The following is a 21,438-nucleotide window of genomic DNA, read 5'->3' as shown; positions in this document are numbered from 1 at the left end:
TCAGGAAAAGCAAACATTCCTCATTTAACCTTTTAACTGCCAGCAAACCTGGTTTCTGATGTTCAAGCTTGCATTCCAAGGAGAAAAGAGGAGCAGCAGAGCCTAGCTGTTGGGAATGGATGCCTGAGAGCTGTCTAGTTAATTGTTACAGGAGCTCCACGAGGTGTGCTTGGAAGCTGCTGTTACCTCCTGTACTAATCTATGTGGTTGCTTCTCGCATCTCTTCCCCTTCACGTTTCAGTGAGAAAGCACAACTGGGTCTGCCTTGCAGAGTGGCCATGTGAGCGGGGCCGAGTCTCCTCACTGTGTGTGTCTGGTACCTTCCAGCTGGCAGACAGCAGCAGCACTCGGGTCCCTGACATCACCCAGCGAGGTGTCAGCAGAAGGATGAGGCCAGTGAGGAGAAAAGCGGTGAAGTTATTGCTTGTAACTGCTGACAGAAGGACACCAATCCCTTTAGCCCTTCAGAAAGTGCTTTTGATGCAGGCTCGCTTCTATTTGAGTTGCAAGGGTCAGCGTTAGCACAAGGACTGTCTCATCTGAAAGCACTGACTTAGTCTTTTTTTCCACCCTGAATAGTGCCACAGGCTTGGGTTGGTGACAGGCACCTATTCTGCCTGGCGTGTGCACAGGACATCACCCTGCAGGGCTCAGAAGTGACCACGTGCCACCGCAGTAGCTTATAGGGTGGATGGTTTGTGCTTAAAAGCCATGCAGTGTGGCTCCCAGCATCCCTGGTGTCCTGCGGGCTGCTAACCGAGCATCCTCCTGGAAGGGATCCTTTCTGGATTTGCTGCCTGAATTTGTATTTTATGCAAAGTAAGTCTTATTGCATTCCCCTTATTGCATCCCCCTGACCAGTGTTAAGTTGGCAATGCATGTTCAGATATTTGGATAATTGTCTTTTTAAGCACTGCTTTTTGCGTAGCTGTAATTACAGCCAAATTTTGCCCTTTAGAACTCGTTATTCAGGGTGCTGGAGCCCGGCCTGTGTGTTGTCACCATCAGCCTACAGCTGCCATTGTCCTGGTAAGCTGAGCGCAGCCGGCGGCGCTGAAAGGCAGCTCTGGAATTTCGCTCAGTTATTTTTAGTCGGTGGCAAAAAAACTGCACTTCCAACACTTCTGAATCTTTGTCAGTGCATAAATAAATCAAAGGACAAACGCTGGCCTCTCGCTAACAGTGGGACACTGGAGTGGACTTAACCCGCAGCTGGGGTCAGCAGGGATGAGCCCCTCTCCTTGCTGCAGGGCTGCTGCCTTGCATGGGAGGAGAAGGGGCTGCAGGGGGTGGTGGCACAGCTTGTCCTGCTCTATGGATCATTGCCATGCTGAAGGTGCTGCTGGATCCTTGCCCTTCTTCCTGTGCCTCTTTGCAGGCCACTTCCCTTTGCGTATCCTCCAAATAGAGGGAGATTTCTCTTGATTCCTGGGGTGCTGTGCGTGCAGGCTGGCTCCTGGAGCAGCCATGGTCACCCTGTGGATGTGGCAGCTCTGAAATCCAGGACCTGGAGAGCAGAGCTCCTGAAGGATGCTGTGTTTGAGTCTGGGCTGCTGAACTGTTTGGTAAGTGTTGGATTATTCTTTTCAACCCCACTGCCTCTAAAGCTGCAGGGCAAAAACCTGTTTCCAACCCATGGTTTCTCTCTTAATATCAGGACAGGTTTCTCTGCTAAGCTGCTTCACTTCTTGGGCCCCCTAGTTTCTGCACTGGCACAAAATTACAGCATTCTCCAGCAAAAGGATCCCTGCAGCTGAGTTTCCTTGTTTTGCAGCCCTTGCTGTGTGCCCAGGACTGCTCTGCTGCTCTCACCCTGCACACCTGATAGCACCCAGGTGCTGACAGATGCTGCCCAGTCTCTGGCAGCTCCATGCAGGTAGGGCAGGGCTGAGTGTTAGGGCTCGTGGTGGTGAGGATGCCCACAGAGACCCTAGTTGTGCAGGGCCACCAAAAACCAGCAGCCAGTTCTGGGCCTGATCCTGTTCTCGGGGACTGTCCAGGTTCAGATCTTGGAGGGAGGTGAAAGCCAGGCTGTGAGCTGGGAATGCTGCTGGGTGAAGCCACAGCACTGCAAGTGAGAGGTGGACAGGGCCTTTGGTTTCCATTATGCTGTGCTGCTCGTGTTGGCATGGGGGAAAATCCTCCAAAGATTTTGGGGTTCTCCTGAGCCATGTGCATGCCCAAGCAGCTGCTGCTTAAAGGGGCACAGTGCTGTGCAGCCCTGGGCAGCAGGCACAGGGGCCACATGCAGGCTCACAGAATCCTTCTGTGTTTCTTGCCTGTGGTTTGGGGAGCTGCTTTCAGCCCAGGTGGCCATAAGAAAAGCTCATGGTTGTCCCATGCCTGTGTGGTACCCACTGCTGGGGGAGGGCTGTTCAGGAGGGATGTGCTCAGCACAGACCTCTGGGTTTCCCCTAATGGGGTATCCCTGAGTGCTAAGGGCTGGATTTACCCAAGTTAGAAGAATGTATTCTTTGTGCACAGAAGGGCATGGAGGCAGGCAACTCACCTAAGAGCTAAAAGTGTGTGGAAAGTCCTTTTTCTATTAAGGAGAATGGAAAACAAAAGGGAAAGTGGCAGAAAAACAGGGCAGGGAGAGCCATCCTCTGGATGCTGTCCTTGAGGAAAACCAGGTGGCTTTGAATGGCCATAGGCAGCCTGGAACTGTGGGTCCTGCAAGTTGTGCTCCTGGGGCTCATCACACTGTGACAACCACGTGGCCCCATGCCACAGTGCTCTGGGGCCGTCCTCAGGCAGGGAGTGATGCTCTCACTTTCTTCCCACTGTGCCTTTGTTGTCCTTCGGGTGCTACAGCCCTTGTGGAAGGCTTTGCTGCTTCCGTTCTGCCTTTTCTTTGTGAAGCGTGTGACCTGGAGGACAGAAAGCAAGAAAGGAGAAGTTTGCTTAGAGATTGTCTCTGTTTATAGAAGGGCTTTTCTTATCTGTTTAAGGCTTTTGAGGTTGCTGAGCTGAGATGCCTGTAGGAGCCCAGTGTGGGGCTGGGCACAGACCTATACGTGGCTGCTTCTCACGAGCAGCAGTCTCCCTTGGTGTGCCCCAAGCGTGCCATTGGCCTGAGCAAGCTGCTGTTGACTCGCCGTGGGAAGGTACAACTTCAACCTCTTGCACATGAGATAAAGCATGGGGACATTCCAGGTGAGAGCACTGGAGTCCATCTCTGCCCAGGTGTGCTCGGAAGCCAGGAACATGCTTTGGGAGGGCAGGACATGAGGATGCCTCAATCCTGCACCTGGCCTTCGTTGTCACTGCTGTTTCGTCACACGCCAACACGCCCTGTCTCTTCCTTGTCACTCTTTTCTTCCCTCTTTCACCACGACGTCTTATCTCCATTAAATCTTCTTATTTTATTACACCAGGGTGGATTTTGTTTGCAGCCTAGGCAGCTGTCCACAGCCCACAGGGATTGCAGAGACCTTGGTAAAGCCATAGGGTGCAGGGGTGGCACTCCCCTAGGCCCACCTCTGCATTTCCAGGTGCCTGCTAGGAGCTAGAGCTGCCTCCTGTGGAGAAATTCAAGGCATGTCTGGAAAGATGTGACAGCATGTCTACAGAGGTGTAAAAACAAATATATTCCAGGCATCCGAGTTAGAAAATAATGAAGAAGGTGTGTGGTTTTGACTGTAGTGGAGCTGGGAGCATCCCTGAGCGCTGCAGGGTGCAGAGCAATGCTGCTGGGACAGCTGGGTCACAGCCCTTCCTGCTGGTTTGATGAGGGCTGACCACAGGTCTGCACGAGGTCATCTCTTCTCCAGCTTTGAGGCGATTCTCACTGCCCCTTGTCTGTTCCATGCAGTTGCAGCAGAGGCACAACCCCAGGGCTGCTCCAGCACACCCCACCCAGCCATGAGTCATAGGATCCAGGCACTGCAGCTGGGCACAGCCTCATTTCCCACACCTGATCTCCGTTTCCTTCCCTGATCCATTATCTCCACATCTGTATTCAACAAGCAAAGCCACAGGAGGAGCAGGCACAGTGCTGAGCCTGTGTGTGGGGCAGGTGGGTACCCGGAAGCCCATTGAGCAGCACTGCTGCCTGTGACAAAAGCCACGTGCAGCGTCCCTGTGCCAAGCAGCCCAGCAGCCAACGCAGATTTTGCTGCTCCAACCCTGCAGGGTTCTGCTGTGCAGGCCCTTCCTGCAGCCTGAGCTCAGGGCTCTGTGCTGACCATGGTTACTGCATCTGCAGGTGAAGGAGTTGTTACACATCCAGCTCTTTATCAAAATTAATAATAAAACATCAAACCTTGTGTCATCCATTTTGGATACAAAATATTTATTTGAAGGAGGAAGAAACATTTTCATACTTGGAGTGTGCTTGTCCCTGCCCTGAGGAGAAGGTTTGCTTGTGTCCTGCTCCTACCAGCTGTGAGTGAAGTAATATTGCTCTCCAGCAGGGACATTTGAATTGTATCTGCCTTTGCTTCCCTGCGCTGCAGTGCATTACTGATCATTGAGCAGCCTGCCATCTCTATCCAGCAGCTGAGTTCTTGATTTAGAGCACACACCCAACAAACATGCTTTTCAAATTGTTGCAGTGATTCACCAGAGCCAAGTGACTTGGCAGAGTATTCTGTGTATTTTGGACTAAATTTATCAAAGCCTTATTTCTTCATCCACCTCGTTAGGGCCTGGTTGGAGGAATCCCCTTGTCTTGAGAAGCTTGGCTCCGAAACAATTTTAAGTTACAAATATAAGTCTGTATGTCATGTTGTCTCAACCTTCCAGCACAAAAACCCAAAATCTGATTTTTATAACGCTTACCTTAATTACTGCCAACACTTCTTTCTTGTTTTTTTTTTGTTGTTTTTTTTTTTTCTTTTTTATTCTGCCAGTGATTAAGCAAGTTACAGATTTTTGTCCAGATTCCTTCCAACGGAACATTCTGCTGCAGTGCTCGAGTCCTGCAAGTGCTCCTGTAGTGCCTGTCACTGAGATGCATTAATGGCAGTGCTATTCAGGCTGCCAGGCCATGGATTTACTTCCCTTCAAACCTCTGCAGGAATGTTTGCCTGTTTCTTTTCTTAGTGTTCAGCAATGCTTTGCACTTTCAGGAAACAATACAGCAGTGCCTAGGTGTACAGGGTGCTTTGTAGGTGGCTCTGTGACATGGCATTGTCCCGGCCAGCAAGGCTCTTCCCTGCGTATATTTTGAATTAGACCTACTGAATTTTTGCTTTGATGTTTCAAGTCTGCTGGCTTGTTTCATCCCTGGAGTGAACAAAGAGACTGATCAGATTGGGATCTGCATAGCAACCAGGGAACAACTTCATCTGCAAGTCCTTAGTTGTAGGCAGTGGTGTGAAGGTGGAAAGAATCCAGCCCAGCTCTCAGTCCCCAGGACTGGGACCCATGGGGATGGAGAGTGTTGGGGTGAGGATGGGGGTCAGTGTGAGGCTGTGAGGGTACTGGGGCAAGCACACAGCCATGGATGTGCTGAGCAAGTTTTGGCTGCAGCTGTGTAAATGTGGTAGCTCCTGGGGCACATTAGTCCCATTTCCTCCACAGGGTGCTGGGCAGCACGGGGGAGATGGGGTTTGTGGACAGGGAGATCTGCTGGGCTCCAATTGCGTTCAAATTGTTGTGTTCCTAGGCAACAAACAGGACCCAAGGAAATGGCCACAAGTTGTACCAGAGAAGGTTTAGGTGAGACACAGGAAAATTTTTCTCAGAGTGGTCAGGCACTGGAATGGCTGCCCAGGGAGCTGGAGGAGTCGCCGTCCCTGGCAGTGTTCAAGAGGCATCTGGATGAGGAGCTGTGAGATCTGGGTTAGTGCTTGTGGTAGCTGTGGTAGTGGGAGGACAGTTGGACTGGATGATCTTGCAGGTCCAACCTTGTGATTCTGATTCTAAATTGTGTGAGGGCGCAGTTCTGATGGGAAGAATTCTTTATAGCATTGTTACGAATAAAGTACACTTCTGCTGACAGAAAAGCATGACAAAGCAGGCTTCTTGTCAATAACAAAGGACTTTGTGTCATTTCCATCTGTTCTACTCCACGTTTTTAAACACTTGGCTCAGGTTTTAACAGGTAAAACGTGCTAAGCAGGAGAGCTACCCTGCGCATTTCTGTCAGAAGCATGGCATCTCAGTGCTGCGTTGTTACACCAGACCCTTGCAGATGACACTTTTGCTTCAACGCCTACCACCGCATTCAGTGCCTGCCGCATCGTCAGCTCGACCGTGCTGTCCCTGTAACACTGCGCAGCCGCTGGCGGGCGCGTAGGGCACCGGCAGGCCTCAGCGCCAGGCAGGCACAGAGGGAGCCGGGAGCCGGAGGTGGGCCGGGCCATCCCGCGCCAAGCCCCAGGGCTTCACCTCAGCGCCTCTGAGGGAGGACCAAAATAAGCGGGGCCAACTCCAAGCTAAGGAGAAAACCGGGCTCAAAAAGCGAAACGCAGCGAGAGCTGACTGCGGGTCGAGGCTGCACACAGCCCCGCCGTTTCCCGCCCGGCGCCATTTTCCCTCACCACAGCGCTCACACGCCGGGGCCCGGCCTGCTACCGAGCGTGGCCCGTCAGGCGGCGCGGCGCCTTCCCGGCGACCCCCGCGCGGCCGCAAAGCGCGCCGGGCGCCTGCCGCAACCAATAAGAGCGCGGCGCCGCGGGGACCGCCGGGAGTTGTGGTCCGCTTCGAGGAGAGCGGGAGGCGGCGGGCGCCGCTTTTCTTCTGGGCGTCGTGACGTCACGTACGTGCGTGCGCGCGCGCGAGCGGGGGGGCGGGCGAGCGAGTGGCGGCGGGGCCTGGCGGGCGCGGGGCGGGCGGGCGCCGCGCGGAGCTGCCGCCGCTATGGAGCCCGACTCGGTGATCGAGGACAAGACTATCGAGCTGATGGTGAGTCACGGCCGCCCCTCCCCCTCCGCAGCTTCCCGCTGGGCCCGGCGCCGCGCTGTGGGCCCGATGGGCCCGGCGCTGCTTGGAGGTTCCTGCGGGCCGGGCCCGGCCGCTGCGCCGCTCCTCCCGCCGCCTTCCTCCTTTGGGGGGCCGCTGAGGAAAAAAGCGTTAAAAAAAAAAGAAGCAAAAAAAAAAAAGCAAACAGCTAATTCAAGAAATAGAGAAACTAACGAAAAAAAAAAAAAAAAGAAAACAAAAAGCAAAAATCAAAAAAAACCAAACCGCGCATCCAAATGATCGCTGTGTGAATGGGGGGGCTGGAGGCCGGCTGCCTGCACCCGGTGCGCGGCTCCGGTCCGGAACTCCGGGCCCGGGGGGAGCGGCCCTTCCGCCAGCCCTGCAGGGAGCGGCCGAACCGCGGCCCGGCGGGAAGGACCCGCATCGCCACCGCTGGGGGGGAGCGGCGCCGGGAGCTGAGAGCAAGAGTGAGAATCACCGGTACTGCGACGGTTCTATTTTGTATCGCCGTATGCGGTATTTGCTGCTGTATACGGAATTCAGCACGATGCAATGGAGTTGGGTGGTAAAAGAACCCGAAATGGGCTGTTGCTGTGCTGTGAGGGGGAGCTGGGCGCTGTGTAGGCACCGGATGGTTGGGGTTTTTTAGCTAGCTTAGCGCCCGCTCACACGGCAGCTGTGGAAAACGCCAGCTTCCCTCTGGTGTTGCCTGCTGTGTGTAAGCACAGATGGAAGGCCAAAAGGAAACGGCCCGATGGCATTTCGGTGCTCTCTGCCCGTCGGTGAGGCCAGCAGCTTGAAGACCATCTCAGTGATCCCACTGTCCCAGTGGATCTGGGGAGCTCCCTCTCATTGTCAGCGACATCGGAGCGGCTGCGGTGCAGCTGTGTCTTCCAGCAGCAGCTCCCTGCAGAAAGCTGCCTTCTGCATTTCCAACACAGCCAACTGGATCCCAGCAGTGCTTTCCTAACTATGCCAGCGGGTTGCAAATACCGCCTGGCCTTGGGGCGTGTGAGCTGCTCCAATGGGGCTGGGAGGGACGGTGGCCTCACTCAGGTTTCTTGCTTGCCCTTTGTTACAACTCTCCCTTTTGAGACGTCTTCCCTGGTTTTGGCCAAATTGCCAACGGGCAGAAGCAAATGTAATTTCTGATAGCAGCTCTGTCCCCTCGTTACAGCTGCATCTTGGAAATGTGCTAAGGGAAAGGCAAATATGTATGGATATTAAAATTTTCAATTCTTAGGAGACTTAGGAAACAAATTGTTTCCTTTTTCAAAGCAAATTAATATAAAATTTTAGTAAAATGAACAATTAATTCTGTAGTTCCCAATAGAAATTGATATTCCATAAAGCTTAGTTGGTTTTGATCCTAGCAAATCCTTAGTTTAGTTTTGATCCTGGCAAAGGCTTGCAGAGAACCACTTGTGTCTGAGCAGAAATGTTTCTCTGGAGTCACCAAAAGCCCATTGAAATGGAGCCCTGGCACAAAGGTTCTGTGCTCTGCTGTTGTGGCAGATGAGATTCTCTGGAAGGTTTGCTGAAACAAGCAGAGCAGAAGTAGAAGTTGTATTGACAGAGCTTTCAGTCAGCAGTTACAGTGTTTTATGCACTCTTATATCAGTTGATAATAGCAGCAGTAAACATTGCAAAGCCAGAAATGATCTGGAGGTGCAGGACCTGATGGATGCTCCTCTGTTCAAGAGTGTTATTGTCAGAAAGAACGGGTGCTTGCTTACTGCAGGCGAGAAGTTGTAGCCTCCTGCTGATCCAGGAGGCCGTATTTGCAGCACTTTGGGTGCTTGCTCACTGCCTTCCAATGCCAGAGCTGACTCCCCAGTACTGCAGCTGCAGATGGATGATGCAGGAGTTCTGAGCAGCAAATACAAAGCAGTTCTGAGTGGCTGATAAACATGAGATAACGTGTCAACATGTTGCATTAAGGCAGAGAACAGGGTGTTCTAGCCCTCAACTTCTCCTGCACTGGCTGGGTCATTTATGCTTATTTAAAGAAAAATCAGTCATAGAAATAATACTGGTCTATTTTTAAAGCTGAAATCTAAGAGAAATATTTTAAGGTTTCAGAGTGGCAACTTCTGTTTGCTGTATGGAGTTCTAGCTAGTGTTCTGGAGTCGCCGTCTTACGACAGCTGGAGGCTTTAGCTATGAAGTTCTAGCTGTGGAAAACACGTCGTTAGCCTTTTAACAGTGATGAGCAGGTGATTTGATGAGGACTTTCCGTGGCTTTCAGTTGTACACGGGATGGTATTTGGCCCACAGGCCTGTGATGGCACTGGGGGGATGCAGGGCTGCAGCTGGGCTCGGGGAGCGCTGTGTCCATGGGATGCTGTGAGCGGGTGAAGGATTGGCAATGAGGAGTAAGGAGGTAATCCAGAACAGATGGAGGGCTTGCCAAAAAGATGCAGAGGGCTCTTTCTTTGCAAGGTTTTGGTTTTGTCCGTGAAATCAGATAACAGGAACCCTTTTGCTCTTCTAAAGGATCAAACTTTCTGAAGGTGAAATACTGACAACAAATGATTTGTGAAATGTGTTTGTTTTTTTTTACCAACGCATCCTGAGCTGTTTATAAAATCTGAGTTCAGTTGCATCAAACCCATTACACGCGTTTGCCTTGAATACCTGCTAAAAGCCTCGTGGTTCTCCTTCCCTCTGAAAGCTGCACTAAGCCACGCTTTTGTTTCCCCCTCAGGCTTTAAGACAGGGGATAGTTAGTTTCTTAGTTTGCCTTAAATGCGGTTGTACAAGAACGTAGAGGTGTGGAAAACACATCCGGTACAGGTTAAAAAGTGACACAGGCACGGGTGGAACTGCCCTCATCGTAACACCTGGATCACAAATAAAAAGTATCCTTTTCTCCCAGTGCCTGCTGGGCACCCCAGGACATGGTTACTGGAGGGCTCCCACTCACTGAGCTGCCATCAGCTCTTCCTGCTGTGCCCTCGATGCGCTGTGCTGTGCTGCCAGCGCTCACCTCCTGCTGCAGAGCTGGTGGTTGGAGCTCTGCACACCACTGCTCCATGTGGGGGGCGTGGAGGGGCGCTGGGAAGGAGGGCTGTGCTCAGCAGAACCACCAACATGTGCTTGTTTACGTGTTATTGGAATTTGTATCTCAAACTTACCTACATGGAAAATATTTTTCTTTGTGTGGCACCCTTGTTGTCTAGAATGTCTCTCATTGCTGTCCAGTGTTTAAGTGCCTCTGTAAAAAATAAATGAAGAACTATAATTCAATATGTTACCAAAAGTCTTTCGGTTTCTCCTGGCAGAGTCTTGATGGGAGCTGCAGGTCTTCAAATTCACAAGGTAACATCTCAGAACAGAGCGTTTCTCACAGGACCACTGTGAGACCGCTGTATTGCCAGCAGCAACTTGTGTAGATCGTGCTGGTGCTACTTGAGTTCCCTGGGTCACTGCAGCTGGAGGTGGCGTGCCCCCAAACGGTGTGAAGCTTTACTGTGCAAAACAAACCTGAGCATTCCATTTGGAAACTCACGTACAACAGCTGGATGTATCTCAGTAGGCCTATAATGTTCTGCCTTGTTTCTTCCCTCTCAATCAGTGTCTCAATCAGTGCATGCCAAGCAAGCAGTTGCATTTTGTTCAATTTTTTCCAAATGTTTCAGAGGAATCCTTCAGAGGGTTTACTCTTGTGGTGATAGAGATAGTGATGGACTGGGCGATGATCGTATTTGCATCTGGAACAAAGGAGGCACTGTTCTGGCTCCAGTGTCGCTGTTTTGCTCTTAATCAAAGCCTGGGAGTAGATGGAGAGCCAGCAGGACCTTTGGAGACCTGTGTATTAACTAGTTACTGTGCTTTGCTAGGACAGCAGGCTGTGCTTTACAGTTCTCTTTATTTATTAGCTAAATGAGCAGTGTTCTGAGCTGCGTGTCAGACATGTGAGTGTGCAGCCAGCAGCATGCTGGGCTGCTTCATCAGTTAGGGGCAGAAAGGGAAATGGTGAGGGCAGGTGTCTGACGTGGTGAGGTTGCCTGCTGGCTGCTCGGGAGGCACAGAAGAGCCTTTGGGGCAGTAGATGTAAGATCTGTGCTGCTGCAGAGGTCACTAGACTGACAGTCACATTTCATAGTGCCCGTAAGAGGAGGAATGAAAATGTAAAGTGAATAGATTACTGTGACTTTGGCAGCAGTACAGAAAATGGGAAGGAAGAGCTTAGGAAAATGAATTAGAGCTGGGTAACTGAATTTAAGCCAGCAGAGCTATGGTGAAATGAGGGAAGTGTGAGGAAAGCTGTACCTTTTGGGAAGGGCTTGGTGGAACAATAGGCTGAGTGGGGAACTGATTACCAAGGGAAGAAGGGCGGTGGTGAGCACAGAGATGCTCAGGGCAGGTAAGGGGTGAGAAAAGCCAGCTGAAGTTCTGCTTTGAATGGCAGCAGCTACTGGTCTGTTCAGATGGAGGACTGCAGATGCTCCATTTGTGGGGAAAATTCTGATCCTAAGTATCTTTAAATTCTTTCCAAGGGAAGCTTGCAATTTTTTCAGGAAGCTCAATGCTGGCATTTCACCAAAGGCTTTTTAAATCTCATTTGGGATTATTTTTGCCTCATTTCAGTTAAATTATCTAACATGACTTGATTTGCCAGCCTCTGCAACAGCGCTGAGCACATGAAGAGCAGCAGCCAGAGTTGCCTTGGTGCCTGAGAAGCACGTGTGACCTCCAGCCCTTGTGAGCATCCCCAGGGAGCTCCAGGGCACTGAGCTGAAATTGCACAGGCCCTGAATCACGCTGAGAAAAACCCAGTGTGCTACTGGCAGTGTGGGATGGGGTCGGACCCACGGGCAGGCACAGCAGCCCAGCCCTCTGAGCTGCTCCTGGGTGCTCCTGTAGGAACTGACAGGGCGCATGGATGGCGGTGGTGTTTCAGGCCGTGCTGGCTGTGTCTGTCTGTCCCTTGGGGAGAGTTGTTGGATGTCAAGAATTTGGATCACCAGCATCTCAGCAAAACAAACAGAGCTGTCTTCTTCCAAGCTGTACCCTGAGAGAGGCCAGGGGACGTTCTCTGAAGGATGGATGTACCTTTTCATTTTGTGTGTGTTTGCTAAAGCACCTTCGCTGCTTGTTAAATCAACTTGATGTATGGCTTTTGATGCGTTACGTTTTACTGCTGTGCAGTTTAGAGGTCACTCTTGCTTTGGCATTTTCAGTTTCATCTTCCTGTGCTGCTTTGAGTGCTTGTGCAGAAGGGTGAAAAGCAAGATGGGCTTCATATGAAATGGATGGTGCAGCAAATGTGCAGTGAGACAGGAATGGCGTGTGGGAGAGAATGAGGGACCACGGCCGTAAGAGGGCTGCTCTGCAACGAGCTGCTGTTGTTGCAAGGGAGAGAAGAAATGGAAGGGAAACGAGGATATGTACTGAGTTGTTTAAACTAATGCTGATTAATAACAGTACTTACATTCTAGCTTTTTTTCTCTGGTGATGTTTTCTTTATACTAATGCTACTGTTTATTACATAATCCGATTTCACAGCTTGATTTCCATGGTACTGATAGTACTTCGTTATTCACAGCAAATCCAGTTTTTCTGGAAAATCCCTCCCTTCTCCAGTTTCTTGGTGTATTTATGAGTTCATTGGGGTTACATCTGACAGCCTGCTTCATTTTCCTGTGCTACTTCCATGCATTTCCCACTGTAAGTGGTGCATGACCGAGACCAAATAATGCAGAATTATTGCAATACCTTTTGTGCTTTAATAATAAAAAAAGGGAGTCTCCTTTTGGGAAATTAATTCCTTTCTCAAACAGGCAAACGTAACAACGGGAGTGTTTGAGGGAGGTGTGATGTTTCTTTGTTGCTTTGCTGAAACAGATCCCTGTAGGAATTGCATCCCTGTGCTTGTAACCTGCAACCGCAGAGTGTTTAGAGGTAAGCACAGAGTAGTTCCACATCCTGGGCCCACTCCTATACAAATGCAGACAGATTTCTAAGATGTTGATAAATACCTGCTTGCTAGGAATAGGGGGAACCAGTGTGATTTCTGCGTAAACTGGCATAAAGCTTTTGGATCAACTCTTGGCCATACAGCGTGGCAAAGTTTGTTTCCTTCACCGGCCTGGCTGAGGCAGCCAGCTGTGCATGGTGTGGCCTGGCTGCATTCTGTTTTGTGCTGCTGAGGGGCTCCACAGTGTGGAATTTAGTCACAGAAGCCATGTACAGCCTGCACTGTGTGCCCCCTGGGGAGGTGTGTGTACTCAGGACGGCTTGCACACTGATGTGCTGTTTAAATCTTCTGTCTTTTTAAGTCACACCAATTGAAGCATTTCAGACAAAAGCTCTTGGAAAGCCTATACTCAGAATCTGTTTGCAAAACTTAAGCTCCAATTACAGCTTGTATTTGATAGGAGATCTTCGAAGCAATTCTGTCTTGGCACCAAAGGACTTGCCAGGGAAACTCGATATTCATGTTGTCTCCATTGCTCCTCCATGGAGAGGAGCTTCCAAGAGAAAAATCAGACCTGTGCTGTCACACTCACATTCATGCCTTTGTGCCTCTGCTGCTGACATCCCGCTGGCTCTGTTTTGATTTAGCAAATCAGTACATTTATATAATTTTGATAGCTGGCTGAGCTATATTGTACTCTTAAAGTTCTGAGTCATATGCCGTGACATCTTATTGCTTTACTTGGCAGCATTAAGGTTCATGTATTGGATATGGTATTGGACTTACAGCCCCGCTTCACCTTTGAAATGTATGTTGCCCTGTGGTTGATGCCTGCTTTAAAAAAGGGTCGAAAAGCAAAACATCATCCCACGCTGGAGATGCTCCTTTCCTGGTGTACCAGGATTGGGTTGGAAAGGTCAGTGTGAGAGATGGTGCTAGCTAGCTGCTCTGTGGGCAGTGCAGCGGTGTGTTCTAGAAAATGCTTCTGCTGTTTCTGGCTGGGGTTAGAGGAAATCATTCTGTCGGCTGTCTCAGACTTGCAGAAAGGTCTGGCTAGGAGTCACACGGCCTGGTCTGTTCAGAGTAGGCTTTCATTATTCTGTTACATCTGTAGTTGGAACTTCCACAGGCTCGGTTTTCTCTTAGGTTACAGTTAAAGCTACTTCAAAGGCTTGGTCTCCTACTGTAAGCATGCTGCTGGAGGTTCTGGACGAAGTCCTTTACCATCTTGCTCTGGGAGGGGTGCCCTTCCTCTCGGTCAGGAATAGCGCGCCTTGTTTTGCTCTCTCCCAGCTCCGGGTTTTTCTGGAGGTGCAGCAGTACTGAGTGCTCTCATGCGGATGGATGGCTCCATTTGTGCTGCTGGTGCATGAGGAAAGCTGGATCATTTTGAGTCTGGAAAAGGAAAAAAACCAAAACTCAAACGTGGCAACGAAATGCTTTGGAGCTTTTTTGTGGAAAGGTGAGGAGAGCTACTGCAGTGTTTCGCAAAGCCATGAACTCCCAGCCTGGCAGTGCACACAGCATGGTGGTCAGCTGTACGCTGGTGGATGAAGCTGTAGTGGTCACTCCTCCGTAGGCAGCGCAGTTTCTTCTCATCTTGATCTTTGCAAAGTGAGCTGTTGTCCCAAAACAATTTGTTTAGGATTCATTCATTTAGAACATGGGAAAGGGCAATTTGTTGTCTGTGAGTCCATTTCTTTGTCTTAGATCCACCAATCCGATGTCCCCACTAACGCAGGTGTTACTGGTAAGGTGTATTGGCCCTGTCTAACAGTGCTAGCAGTGCTTAATTGGGATTTCATTCAAGCAAGGAGTAGATACACCAAGCTGAAGATGATTGGCTGCTCTCTTTTAACAGAAAAGAAGGAAAGCCCATTCGAATCCCCTTTCATTCTGGATTGGTGGATCTGAAGCGCAGAAACAAAGTTTCAGGTAAGCAGTCACCCTGTACTATATCCTGCTGCTTCTGCTTAGATGAGTTTGTCCGCAAATTCAGTACCTGCTTTAACTGCTTGATGTCCCTCAGATTGCAGAACGCCCCAAGCTGCCGGTGTGAGATTGGAGTGAGGAGTGTATTCAGGGGAGACAGCTGTGCTTTGTTAGGATGCTGCTGATCTCTGAAGGCAAGGCCTAGGATAGATGTGCCATCTGCAGAGCTAGACAGCAGTCCCTACAGACAAAGGGGCACTAAGGAAACACGTCCCAGATCTTGCATCTGGAAAGTGGAGGCAGCCTTATCAATGACTTGAAACTCTTCTGTTGAGTTCAGAAACTAATGGCTATCTGCTCTGATTTCTGGCTGTATTTTCTCGTGAGTTCATCGGAACTGTAGAGAACTTCTCCACTCGTTTGTGTTACAAATTGCAGTGGCTTTGTCCTGCTGTTCAGGGCAGCACTTGGAACCAGCATTTTAAATCCTTAGGGAGATTTCAGGTTCTGTTAGTGATGGTTCTCACAGCGGTGCTGAGGAGGTGCTGCAGAGCTGCAGCAGGTTTGTTTCAGAGTAGCACTGTGGGTGTGTTTTGAGTCCTGTTGCTCTGAGACTTTGAAATGACTGTAAAAGGCTGCAGTATGGTGTCTCAGATAAGTTTGGGAGGTATCTGTGTGTGTTAGGAGGAAAAGTCAGATCCCTGGCTGATAGAGAAGAACGTTATGTGCCTTGAATGTCCAGTGGGAAGGTGAGCCCCTCTCCTAAGGCCCGGCTCTGTTGTGAGTTAGTGCTTTAATGAACTTGTCAACTCATTTCTAAAGCTAGTGTGAAGCAGGTACACCTCAATTCCTTTTGATATTAATAGCAATTACACTAAGCTGCTTGAGTGCTCTCCTCTGTAGACAGCTATTCAAACAGATGTTAAGGCCTCAATATTTAATATATCATAGAAGAAACTCTCGTAGGTGCAGCTGATACCTTGTATATTTTAGCTGTGTCTTTCATTTGCTGGTATGGTATTTTCTGCAAAAATCTTACTTGCATTTAGTTGATGAACACGTACGTAATGAATTGCTTGTGCATGGGATACTGTTGTTTCCATGCTTGAGTTTTTGAATACTTGAGTGATTAGGTTAGGGTGAAGAAGTCCTGGGCATGCTTTTTAGTACAGTCTGAAAAATCCCACCCATTCTGAGGGTTAATCCTTAGTCTGACACATTTCTTGCAGTCTCTCCTTCTCCATCAGGCCATCCCTCACTTTGGAGCTGCACTGCAATAGAATCTCCTGGAGCGTTTGCTGCCCTGAGTGTGTGCCCTTTTCTAAAATGAGAGAACTGGGAGACAGGACTGATCTTGACATCTCTAATGATGAGAACTGCAATGAGAAAATAATTTAACACGCGCTGGGGGGAGGGAAGGAGACGCTGTAATGTGTATTCCTGCTGATTAAGATCCCCTGTGTGCTGGTATTCAATACTGTATGAATTGCTGAACTGCTTGAAACGTAGAACAGTCCTGTCAGAGGCATTCAGAAAGCTAAGCTGAGCACAGATGTAAGTGTATGCACATTGCAGGCTTAGTTCTTGTCCAGGTTTTGAATCCTACATTTTTAAGAGTAAAGTGCAAGTCAGCTTCAAAGGCTGCTGAAATACTCCCCTGCAGCATGAGGAACACAAACACTGACCGTGTCTGTAGCATTTTATAACACACTGAGGTTGGATTTCACGTGTACTTCAACTCTTCCAAGTTAAAGTGCACACTGCTTTGTCCATATCTGATTTTTTAAATCAGGTTAATTTTTGTTAGATTGCGTTAGTCCTTATCCTTCATAACTTAATACAGAAAAGAGTCAGAGCCAGCTCTTATAGTCTTAATAAGCTTCATCTAGATTTTTTGAAGTGTTTGATTTACTCACTGTAAGTTTTATAATTCCAGTAGGCAGCACCAGGTCTCTACAGCTGTTTTTTTCCTCCGGTTCTGATTTACTGTTAGCAGGTGTACTGCTGTATGAAGGCCTGTAACACCTCTGCTCCTTCAGCATAAGGGAAGGAAAGCCAGTTTTCTTCTGAGGGGGCCTCTGTGTAACGTAGGATGTGCGAGTGCAGCAAGGACTGTTGGAATTCTGAGCTTTTGAAACTGCTGGAGCTGGGATGTTGTGTATGAAGGACGTAAAGATTGACCTAAATACTCTATTTCAGAAGGTTTAGAGTGATTTCAGTTAACGCTGGAGAATAACTATGCTGTAAATGTACTGGGATTTTCTTTGTAGTCTTCCATGTCCTCCCAAAAACGAGATGCTGCATTTCACGAGTTTTATCCTGACGAATGAATTATAATGGAGTAAGGTTGTTGCTGTATTCAAAGAAAATGCATTTAATCTTTTCTCCACTGAACCCCTGTTCCTTTTGTAGCATTTGTTCTGTTGTAGCGAACGCATACTTTGATCTTCAGGAGCAGAGCGGGACTGCATTGTTGATCACGCTTCTGTGAATTCATTGCCCTATGTAGAAGAACTGCGTGGTAATGGAAAACAATTTTTCGGATAAATTCTCATTTGTCTTGCTTTGAGCTTCCTGAGTTCTCACTTAGTGTTCTCCCCAAATGCGAGAATCTTACGTGCAGGTCTTGAATGACAGCTGGGAGGCTGAGCTATAATATTTTTGGAATGGCAGTCGTTTATCTGAATAGATTTTTCTGATGGAGGTGTGACTCAGCTATTGGTTTCCTATTATTTTAATTGGAAAGGAAAAATCAAAAATGTTTCACAAGTTCAAATGAGTTTGCTACTCTTTCACAGCTCTTCCAAACACAGCAAAGCGAGAGTAAGCCAGATCTCTTGCATGGAGACCGCCTGCTTGACCCGGGAGTGTGGCCATTCTTGAAGCAGAGCAGCTGAGCACAGGAGTTGCACTCTGGGGGTGGTGCTCAGCCTTCCAAACAGCCGCTCAAGACTGGATGTGAGATTGCATTTTGTATGTGGAAAGGTAGTGATGTGATGGCACCAGTCCATACCTGTGTGACGCATGTGAATACACCACACCTCTCAAGGGACAACTTGGTTTTGAAATGAAAATAGGAAGAGTGCAAAGTCTTGCTATTGGTCTGACAAATTTTCTTTGGTTTAGAGGACCTCAGCAAAAATACCAAGTGTGCCAAAATGTGCAACGTAGTGAATGTACGACTGTGCCAAGCCAGGCTGTCACTTGTGGAACGTGCTTCTTTGTGTTATGTGCATGCCCACACACTTTGCTTCCAATTAATTAATCACAATTACGAATATACTTTGACACTTCTACTTTTCCACTTGTGAATACTCAGGGTACTTTTTCCAACGTCCAGTTGGTTCAGCACTGTTTTGCTTATCAGTGTTCTGAATGATCACTTCAGGTAAAGCCACCAGGTAAGATCTAGATGACGTCCCAGCTAGGAAAAGGGATGGGGTGGTCACCAACTGTACCCTGCCGAGTGTAAAATAATACTGAAGGCCTTTGAATGGTGTTAACTGCTTTCTGTTTTTTCTCTTATTGTGGCTCATGTTGATTTTTTGAGAAGGTTCTGGGCTTGATATTAAATTTGCCTTGGGAGCATTAAACTTCTGTAGTCATCCCATCTGAAAGTCAAAGTTTGTGTGTCAGAATCCCCCTTCAGCGGCACTCAACATGGGATGCCAGTGGGTGTGTTGTTCCCAGACAGAGCATTTCAAGTACCAGCTGTTACCCTATGGGTTTATCAATATTAATCACTAATGGGAAGAAAGAGACATCAGTTCTGTTGTTCCGGGCCTAAAGAAAAAGTAAACTGCACTGTAAATTGAAAATCTTGAATAGCACATGAGTCTCTTACAACTAAACACCTGAAAGAGAACTCAGGGGGAAGATTGAGGTTTGTTGGTTGTACCTGGCCTTCCCAGTCTGAATCTTCGCTCTGCGGAAATGCAGAACAAGAGCTGAAGCACTGAGGAGCTGGTTGGTTTTCATGAGGAAGATGGGAAAAGCACTTCAGAACGTGGGAGCCCGGATGGTTTGTTAGGAGCATACAAGCAATTTTGATTTTGTAGTCAACTGTGTGATCAGTAAGTCATTGCAGGAGGAGTGAATTCATTGGCTAGCCACACTTCTTGCCAAGTGCATTTTCTGTATTTCTGTTTGTAATTAGGAAGTAACTCCTCCAACCTTTTTTGACCTGCCCAGAAGCATTGCAGGTGCAGGGCTGGCTTTGCATTAAGAACGGACTCCCCGCGCTGTGCACCTAGCACGCTAAATGGAGATTCCTCAAGTTACCTCTGTATAAATAAATAGAATGTGATTTTGGTGAAAAATGTTGAGGTCACAATTCCTGTACTCTATAGACGTTGTGGTAATAAGGGTTAGTAATTAATGCTGCCTTAACCGTGACACTGCAGCATTGCCATCACCAGACCGAAAATGTGTGTCAGTTCCATTGGGAGCACAAGCTCAAGTCCATATGTGTTTCTTGAGTTAACTTGGTGAGCACTACAGAATAATATAAGAAAGAAATCACAAATGTTTCAGTTGGGAAGTAAATGTAATTGTAGAGGCACTGAAATAAAGATGTTGTTACAGTGCTTTAAGCAAACAGCGCTTTGCACATATGGGAGGTCCCATGTGAACAAAACGTCGTGTTGCTCAGGGCTGAGAGGTTGTTTTTACCCTTTGTCCTAAAAGTTATTACAATTCAATATATCAGAAGATGTTTTTCCCCCCACTTTTTGTCTGGGATGTGCTGGGGCAGGAGCCAGCCTCTCTGGAACCAGAGCCTTGTGCAAGGACTTAGTCATGCAGTTTTCTCTTCCTTTTCCCGTTCCCAGTCTTTATTTATAGCGCTGCAGCTCGCTGGGAACCTGCTACAAGGCAAGTGGAAAGTGAGGGCAGAAGCTCAGGTGGGTGTTACTCAAAAAGTAAAAGTCTTCATACAGTGCTGTGCTCATATTTCTGACTGACGGCGCTGATGCAGACAGGTCAAGAAAATTAACACGTCAGGGAAGCCCGCAAATATTTGCACATTGCTGTTTTAATGTGAAGTAGAAAGCAGTATTTAATTTGTAGCATTGTGCAATATCATTGCTACACTGAAGTGTCCAGTGTTCTTTATAAGTCCTTTTATTCAAGGTTTCGTAATGCCGTGGAGAGGTTTTTGGTGTGGCTTAGACTTGGTGTGGAAATGGCTTCTTTGTCTAATGTGTTTTGAAGTAAATTAAACAGTTATTTTCAGGTTACCCTCGTTGCTCTTCAGTTCCTCATACTGAGCTCATTTAGTGAGAGCCATTCCTAAAAACGGATGCAGCCTAAGTACTTCATTTTTAAGGCAGAGCTGTAGATGGCCTGTGCTGAAAAGGACCACAGTGCTCATCAGTTCCAACCCCCTGCTGTGTGCAGGTCACCAGCCAGCAGACCAGGCTGCCCAGAGTCACATCCAGCCTGGCCTTGAATGCCTGCAGGGATGGGGCATCCACAACCTGCTTGAGCAACAGAAATCTTTTCTTGCTGTCTTGTTGAAATTCAGATAGTTGCCCTGATATCAGTTGCCCTGATTGTCTACAGCTGTTCTGGGGACTGAATTCCAAGTGTTTGTGTGAGGATATGTCATGTCAAGTAGCTGTAGATACTGAGTTAATTGGTAGCTGAATGGAAAATCGCATTTCCTTAAGTTTTAAATAATCTTTTAAGAACATAAAAAGGATCTATTTGATATTGAAGGAAAGAAAATACAAAAAAGCATTAATTTTATTGTTACCTCTGTCCATAAAATCTCCACATCTCATTCCATGTGCATAGGGCAGAACTTCCATTTGGAGTTGCACTCTTCTGGAGGAGAGAAATCAAGTGGGTTTTGGTGCTGCTGGGATCATCTTGTCCTGGTTTTGCTTTCATTTCTCTTTAGCACAGAAGTGAAAATCATAGGCTTTCTTGTGCTTTATTTGTAATATATGAAATAAAATTTGCAAAAAGGTTTTGCCCTCCTCAGCTGCTCTGGGTTCCCTCCTTCCCCTCATTGCTTATTAACCACTCTCCTTGAGCCTTCATCTGCAGGTTTTCTGCTCTCACCTTCATCTGTGGCTTTTCTTTTTAATGATTTGGTATTTGTTACAACTAATTTGGAAGCCCACGTGAAAATTACAGGAAGGCAGGCTTCAGGGCTGGGCCTGTGACTGCTTGATAGTAATTGAATCCTTTTCTCTAACTTTATCTGATGGTTGTGTAGCGTACTATTGTATCCTTACAAGGAGCTGTGAAATAATACCACGGGGCTATAAAAGGTCTGGAGAGTCTGTCTGCATTGAATTTCTCCAGCTTCACAGAAGCATGTTTGCAAACTTTCCCCAGCTTCCAGTGTCAGCAGTGTGGCACTGAGTGGTTAAGCATGGCTCTTCCCAGCTCGGGTGGTGAGATGAGCCATAAATACTGCTGGGCTGTAATTTGGCTGACAGGATACCTTTAACTGATAACACCAGCTCTTCCCCCGCTGACCCATTTAATCAGGATACCGTGCATGTTGACTAAGCACAGCTTGGTCTGGCAGCCTGAACTTAGCTGCTCTTTTAACAAAATTACTATCTTTGGTTGTGTCGGTGTCCCACACCTAGGCTGTAACCTCACAAGTTAATACGGGCTTTGCTGTCAGAGCAAATAAGCACAAGTGGGGAAAGTGGGGTGCCAGACCTTCATCACCAGCTCCCCAGGGCTGCGTTCTG

The 21,438-nt window shown here is 48.1% G+C and overlaps 1 protein-coding gene and 1 long non-coding RNA gene across 7 annotated transcripts in view; both read left to right on the top strand.

Moving 5' to 3' along the window:
* Positions 1 to 1,167: 1,167 nt before the first annotated feature.
* LOC128081589 (uncharacterized) lies at positions 1,168 to 5,961 on the top strand. The gene is made up of 2 exons (XR_008207275.1): positions 1,168 to 1,565; positions 2,952 to 5,961. It is a non-coding gene; the product is annotated as an uncharacterized LOC128081589 (long non-coding RNA).
* A 779-nt stretch (positions 5,962 to 6,740) lies between these two features.
* Positions 6,741 to 21,438, top strand: part of FBXW11 (F-box and WD repeat domain containing 11) — a 65,593-nt gene continuing 50,895 nt past the window's right edge. For 2 of the 6 annotated variants that reach the window (XM_052684910.1, XM_052684906.1), the window contains exons 1-3: positions 6,741 to 6,852; positions 14,655 to 14,728; positions 17,138 to 17,246. Coding sequence is in view for 2 of the 6 variants with exons in the window: in XM_052684908.1 (XP_052540868.1) it covers positions 6,808 to 6,852 (45 nt within the window). In the remaining 4 variants the exon portion in view is untranslated. The remainder of the gene's footprint in view (positions 6,853 to 14,654; positions 14,729 to 17,137; positions 17,247 to 21,438) is intronic. The other 4 variants (XM_052684909.1, XM_052684907.1, XM_052684908.1 and 1 more) reach the window with 3 other exon arrangements.

The sequence above is a fragment of the Tympanuchus pallidicinctus genome, unplaced genomic scaffold, assembly GCF_026119805.1.
Source record: "Tympanuchus pallidicinctus isolate F22 unplaced genomic scaffold, pur_lepc_1.0 scaffold21, whole genome shotgun sequence".
NCBI lineage: Eukaryota > Metazoa > Chordata > Aves > Galliformes > Phasianidae > Tympanuchus > Tympanuchus pallidicinctus.
The sequence above is the reverse complement of the archived record's forward strand: the minus strand, read 5'-3'. Positions and strand labels throughout refer to the sequence as shown.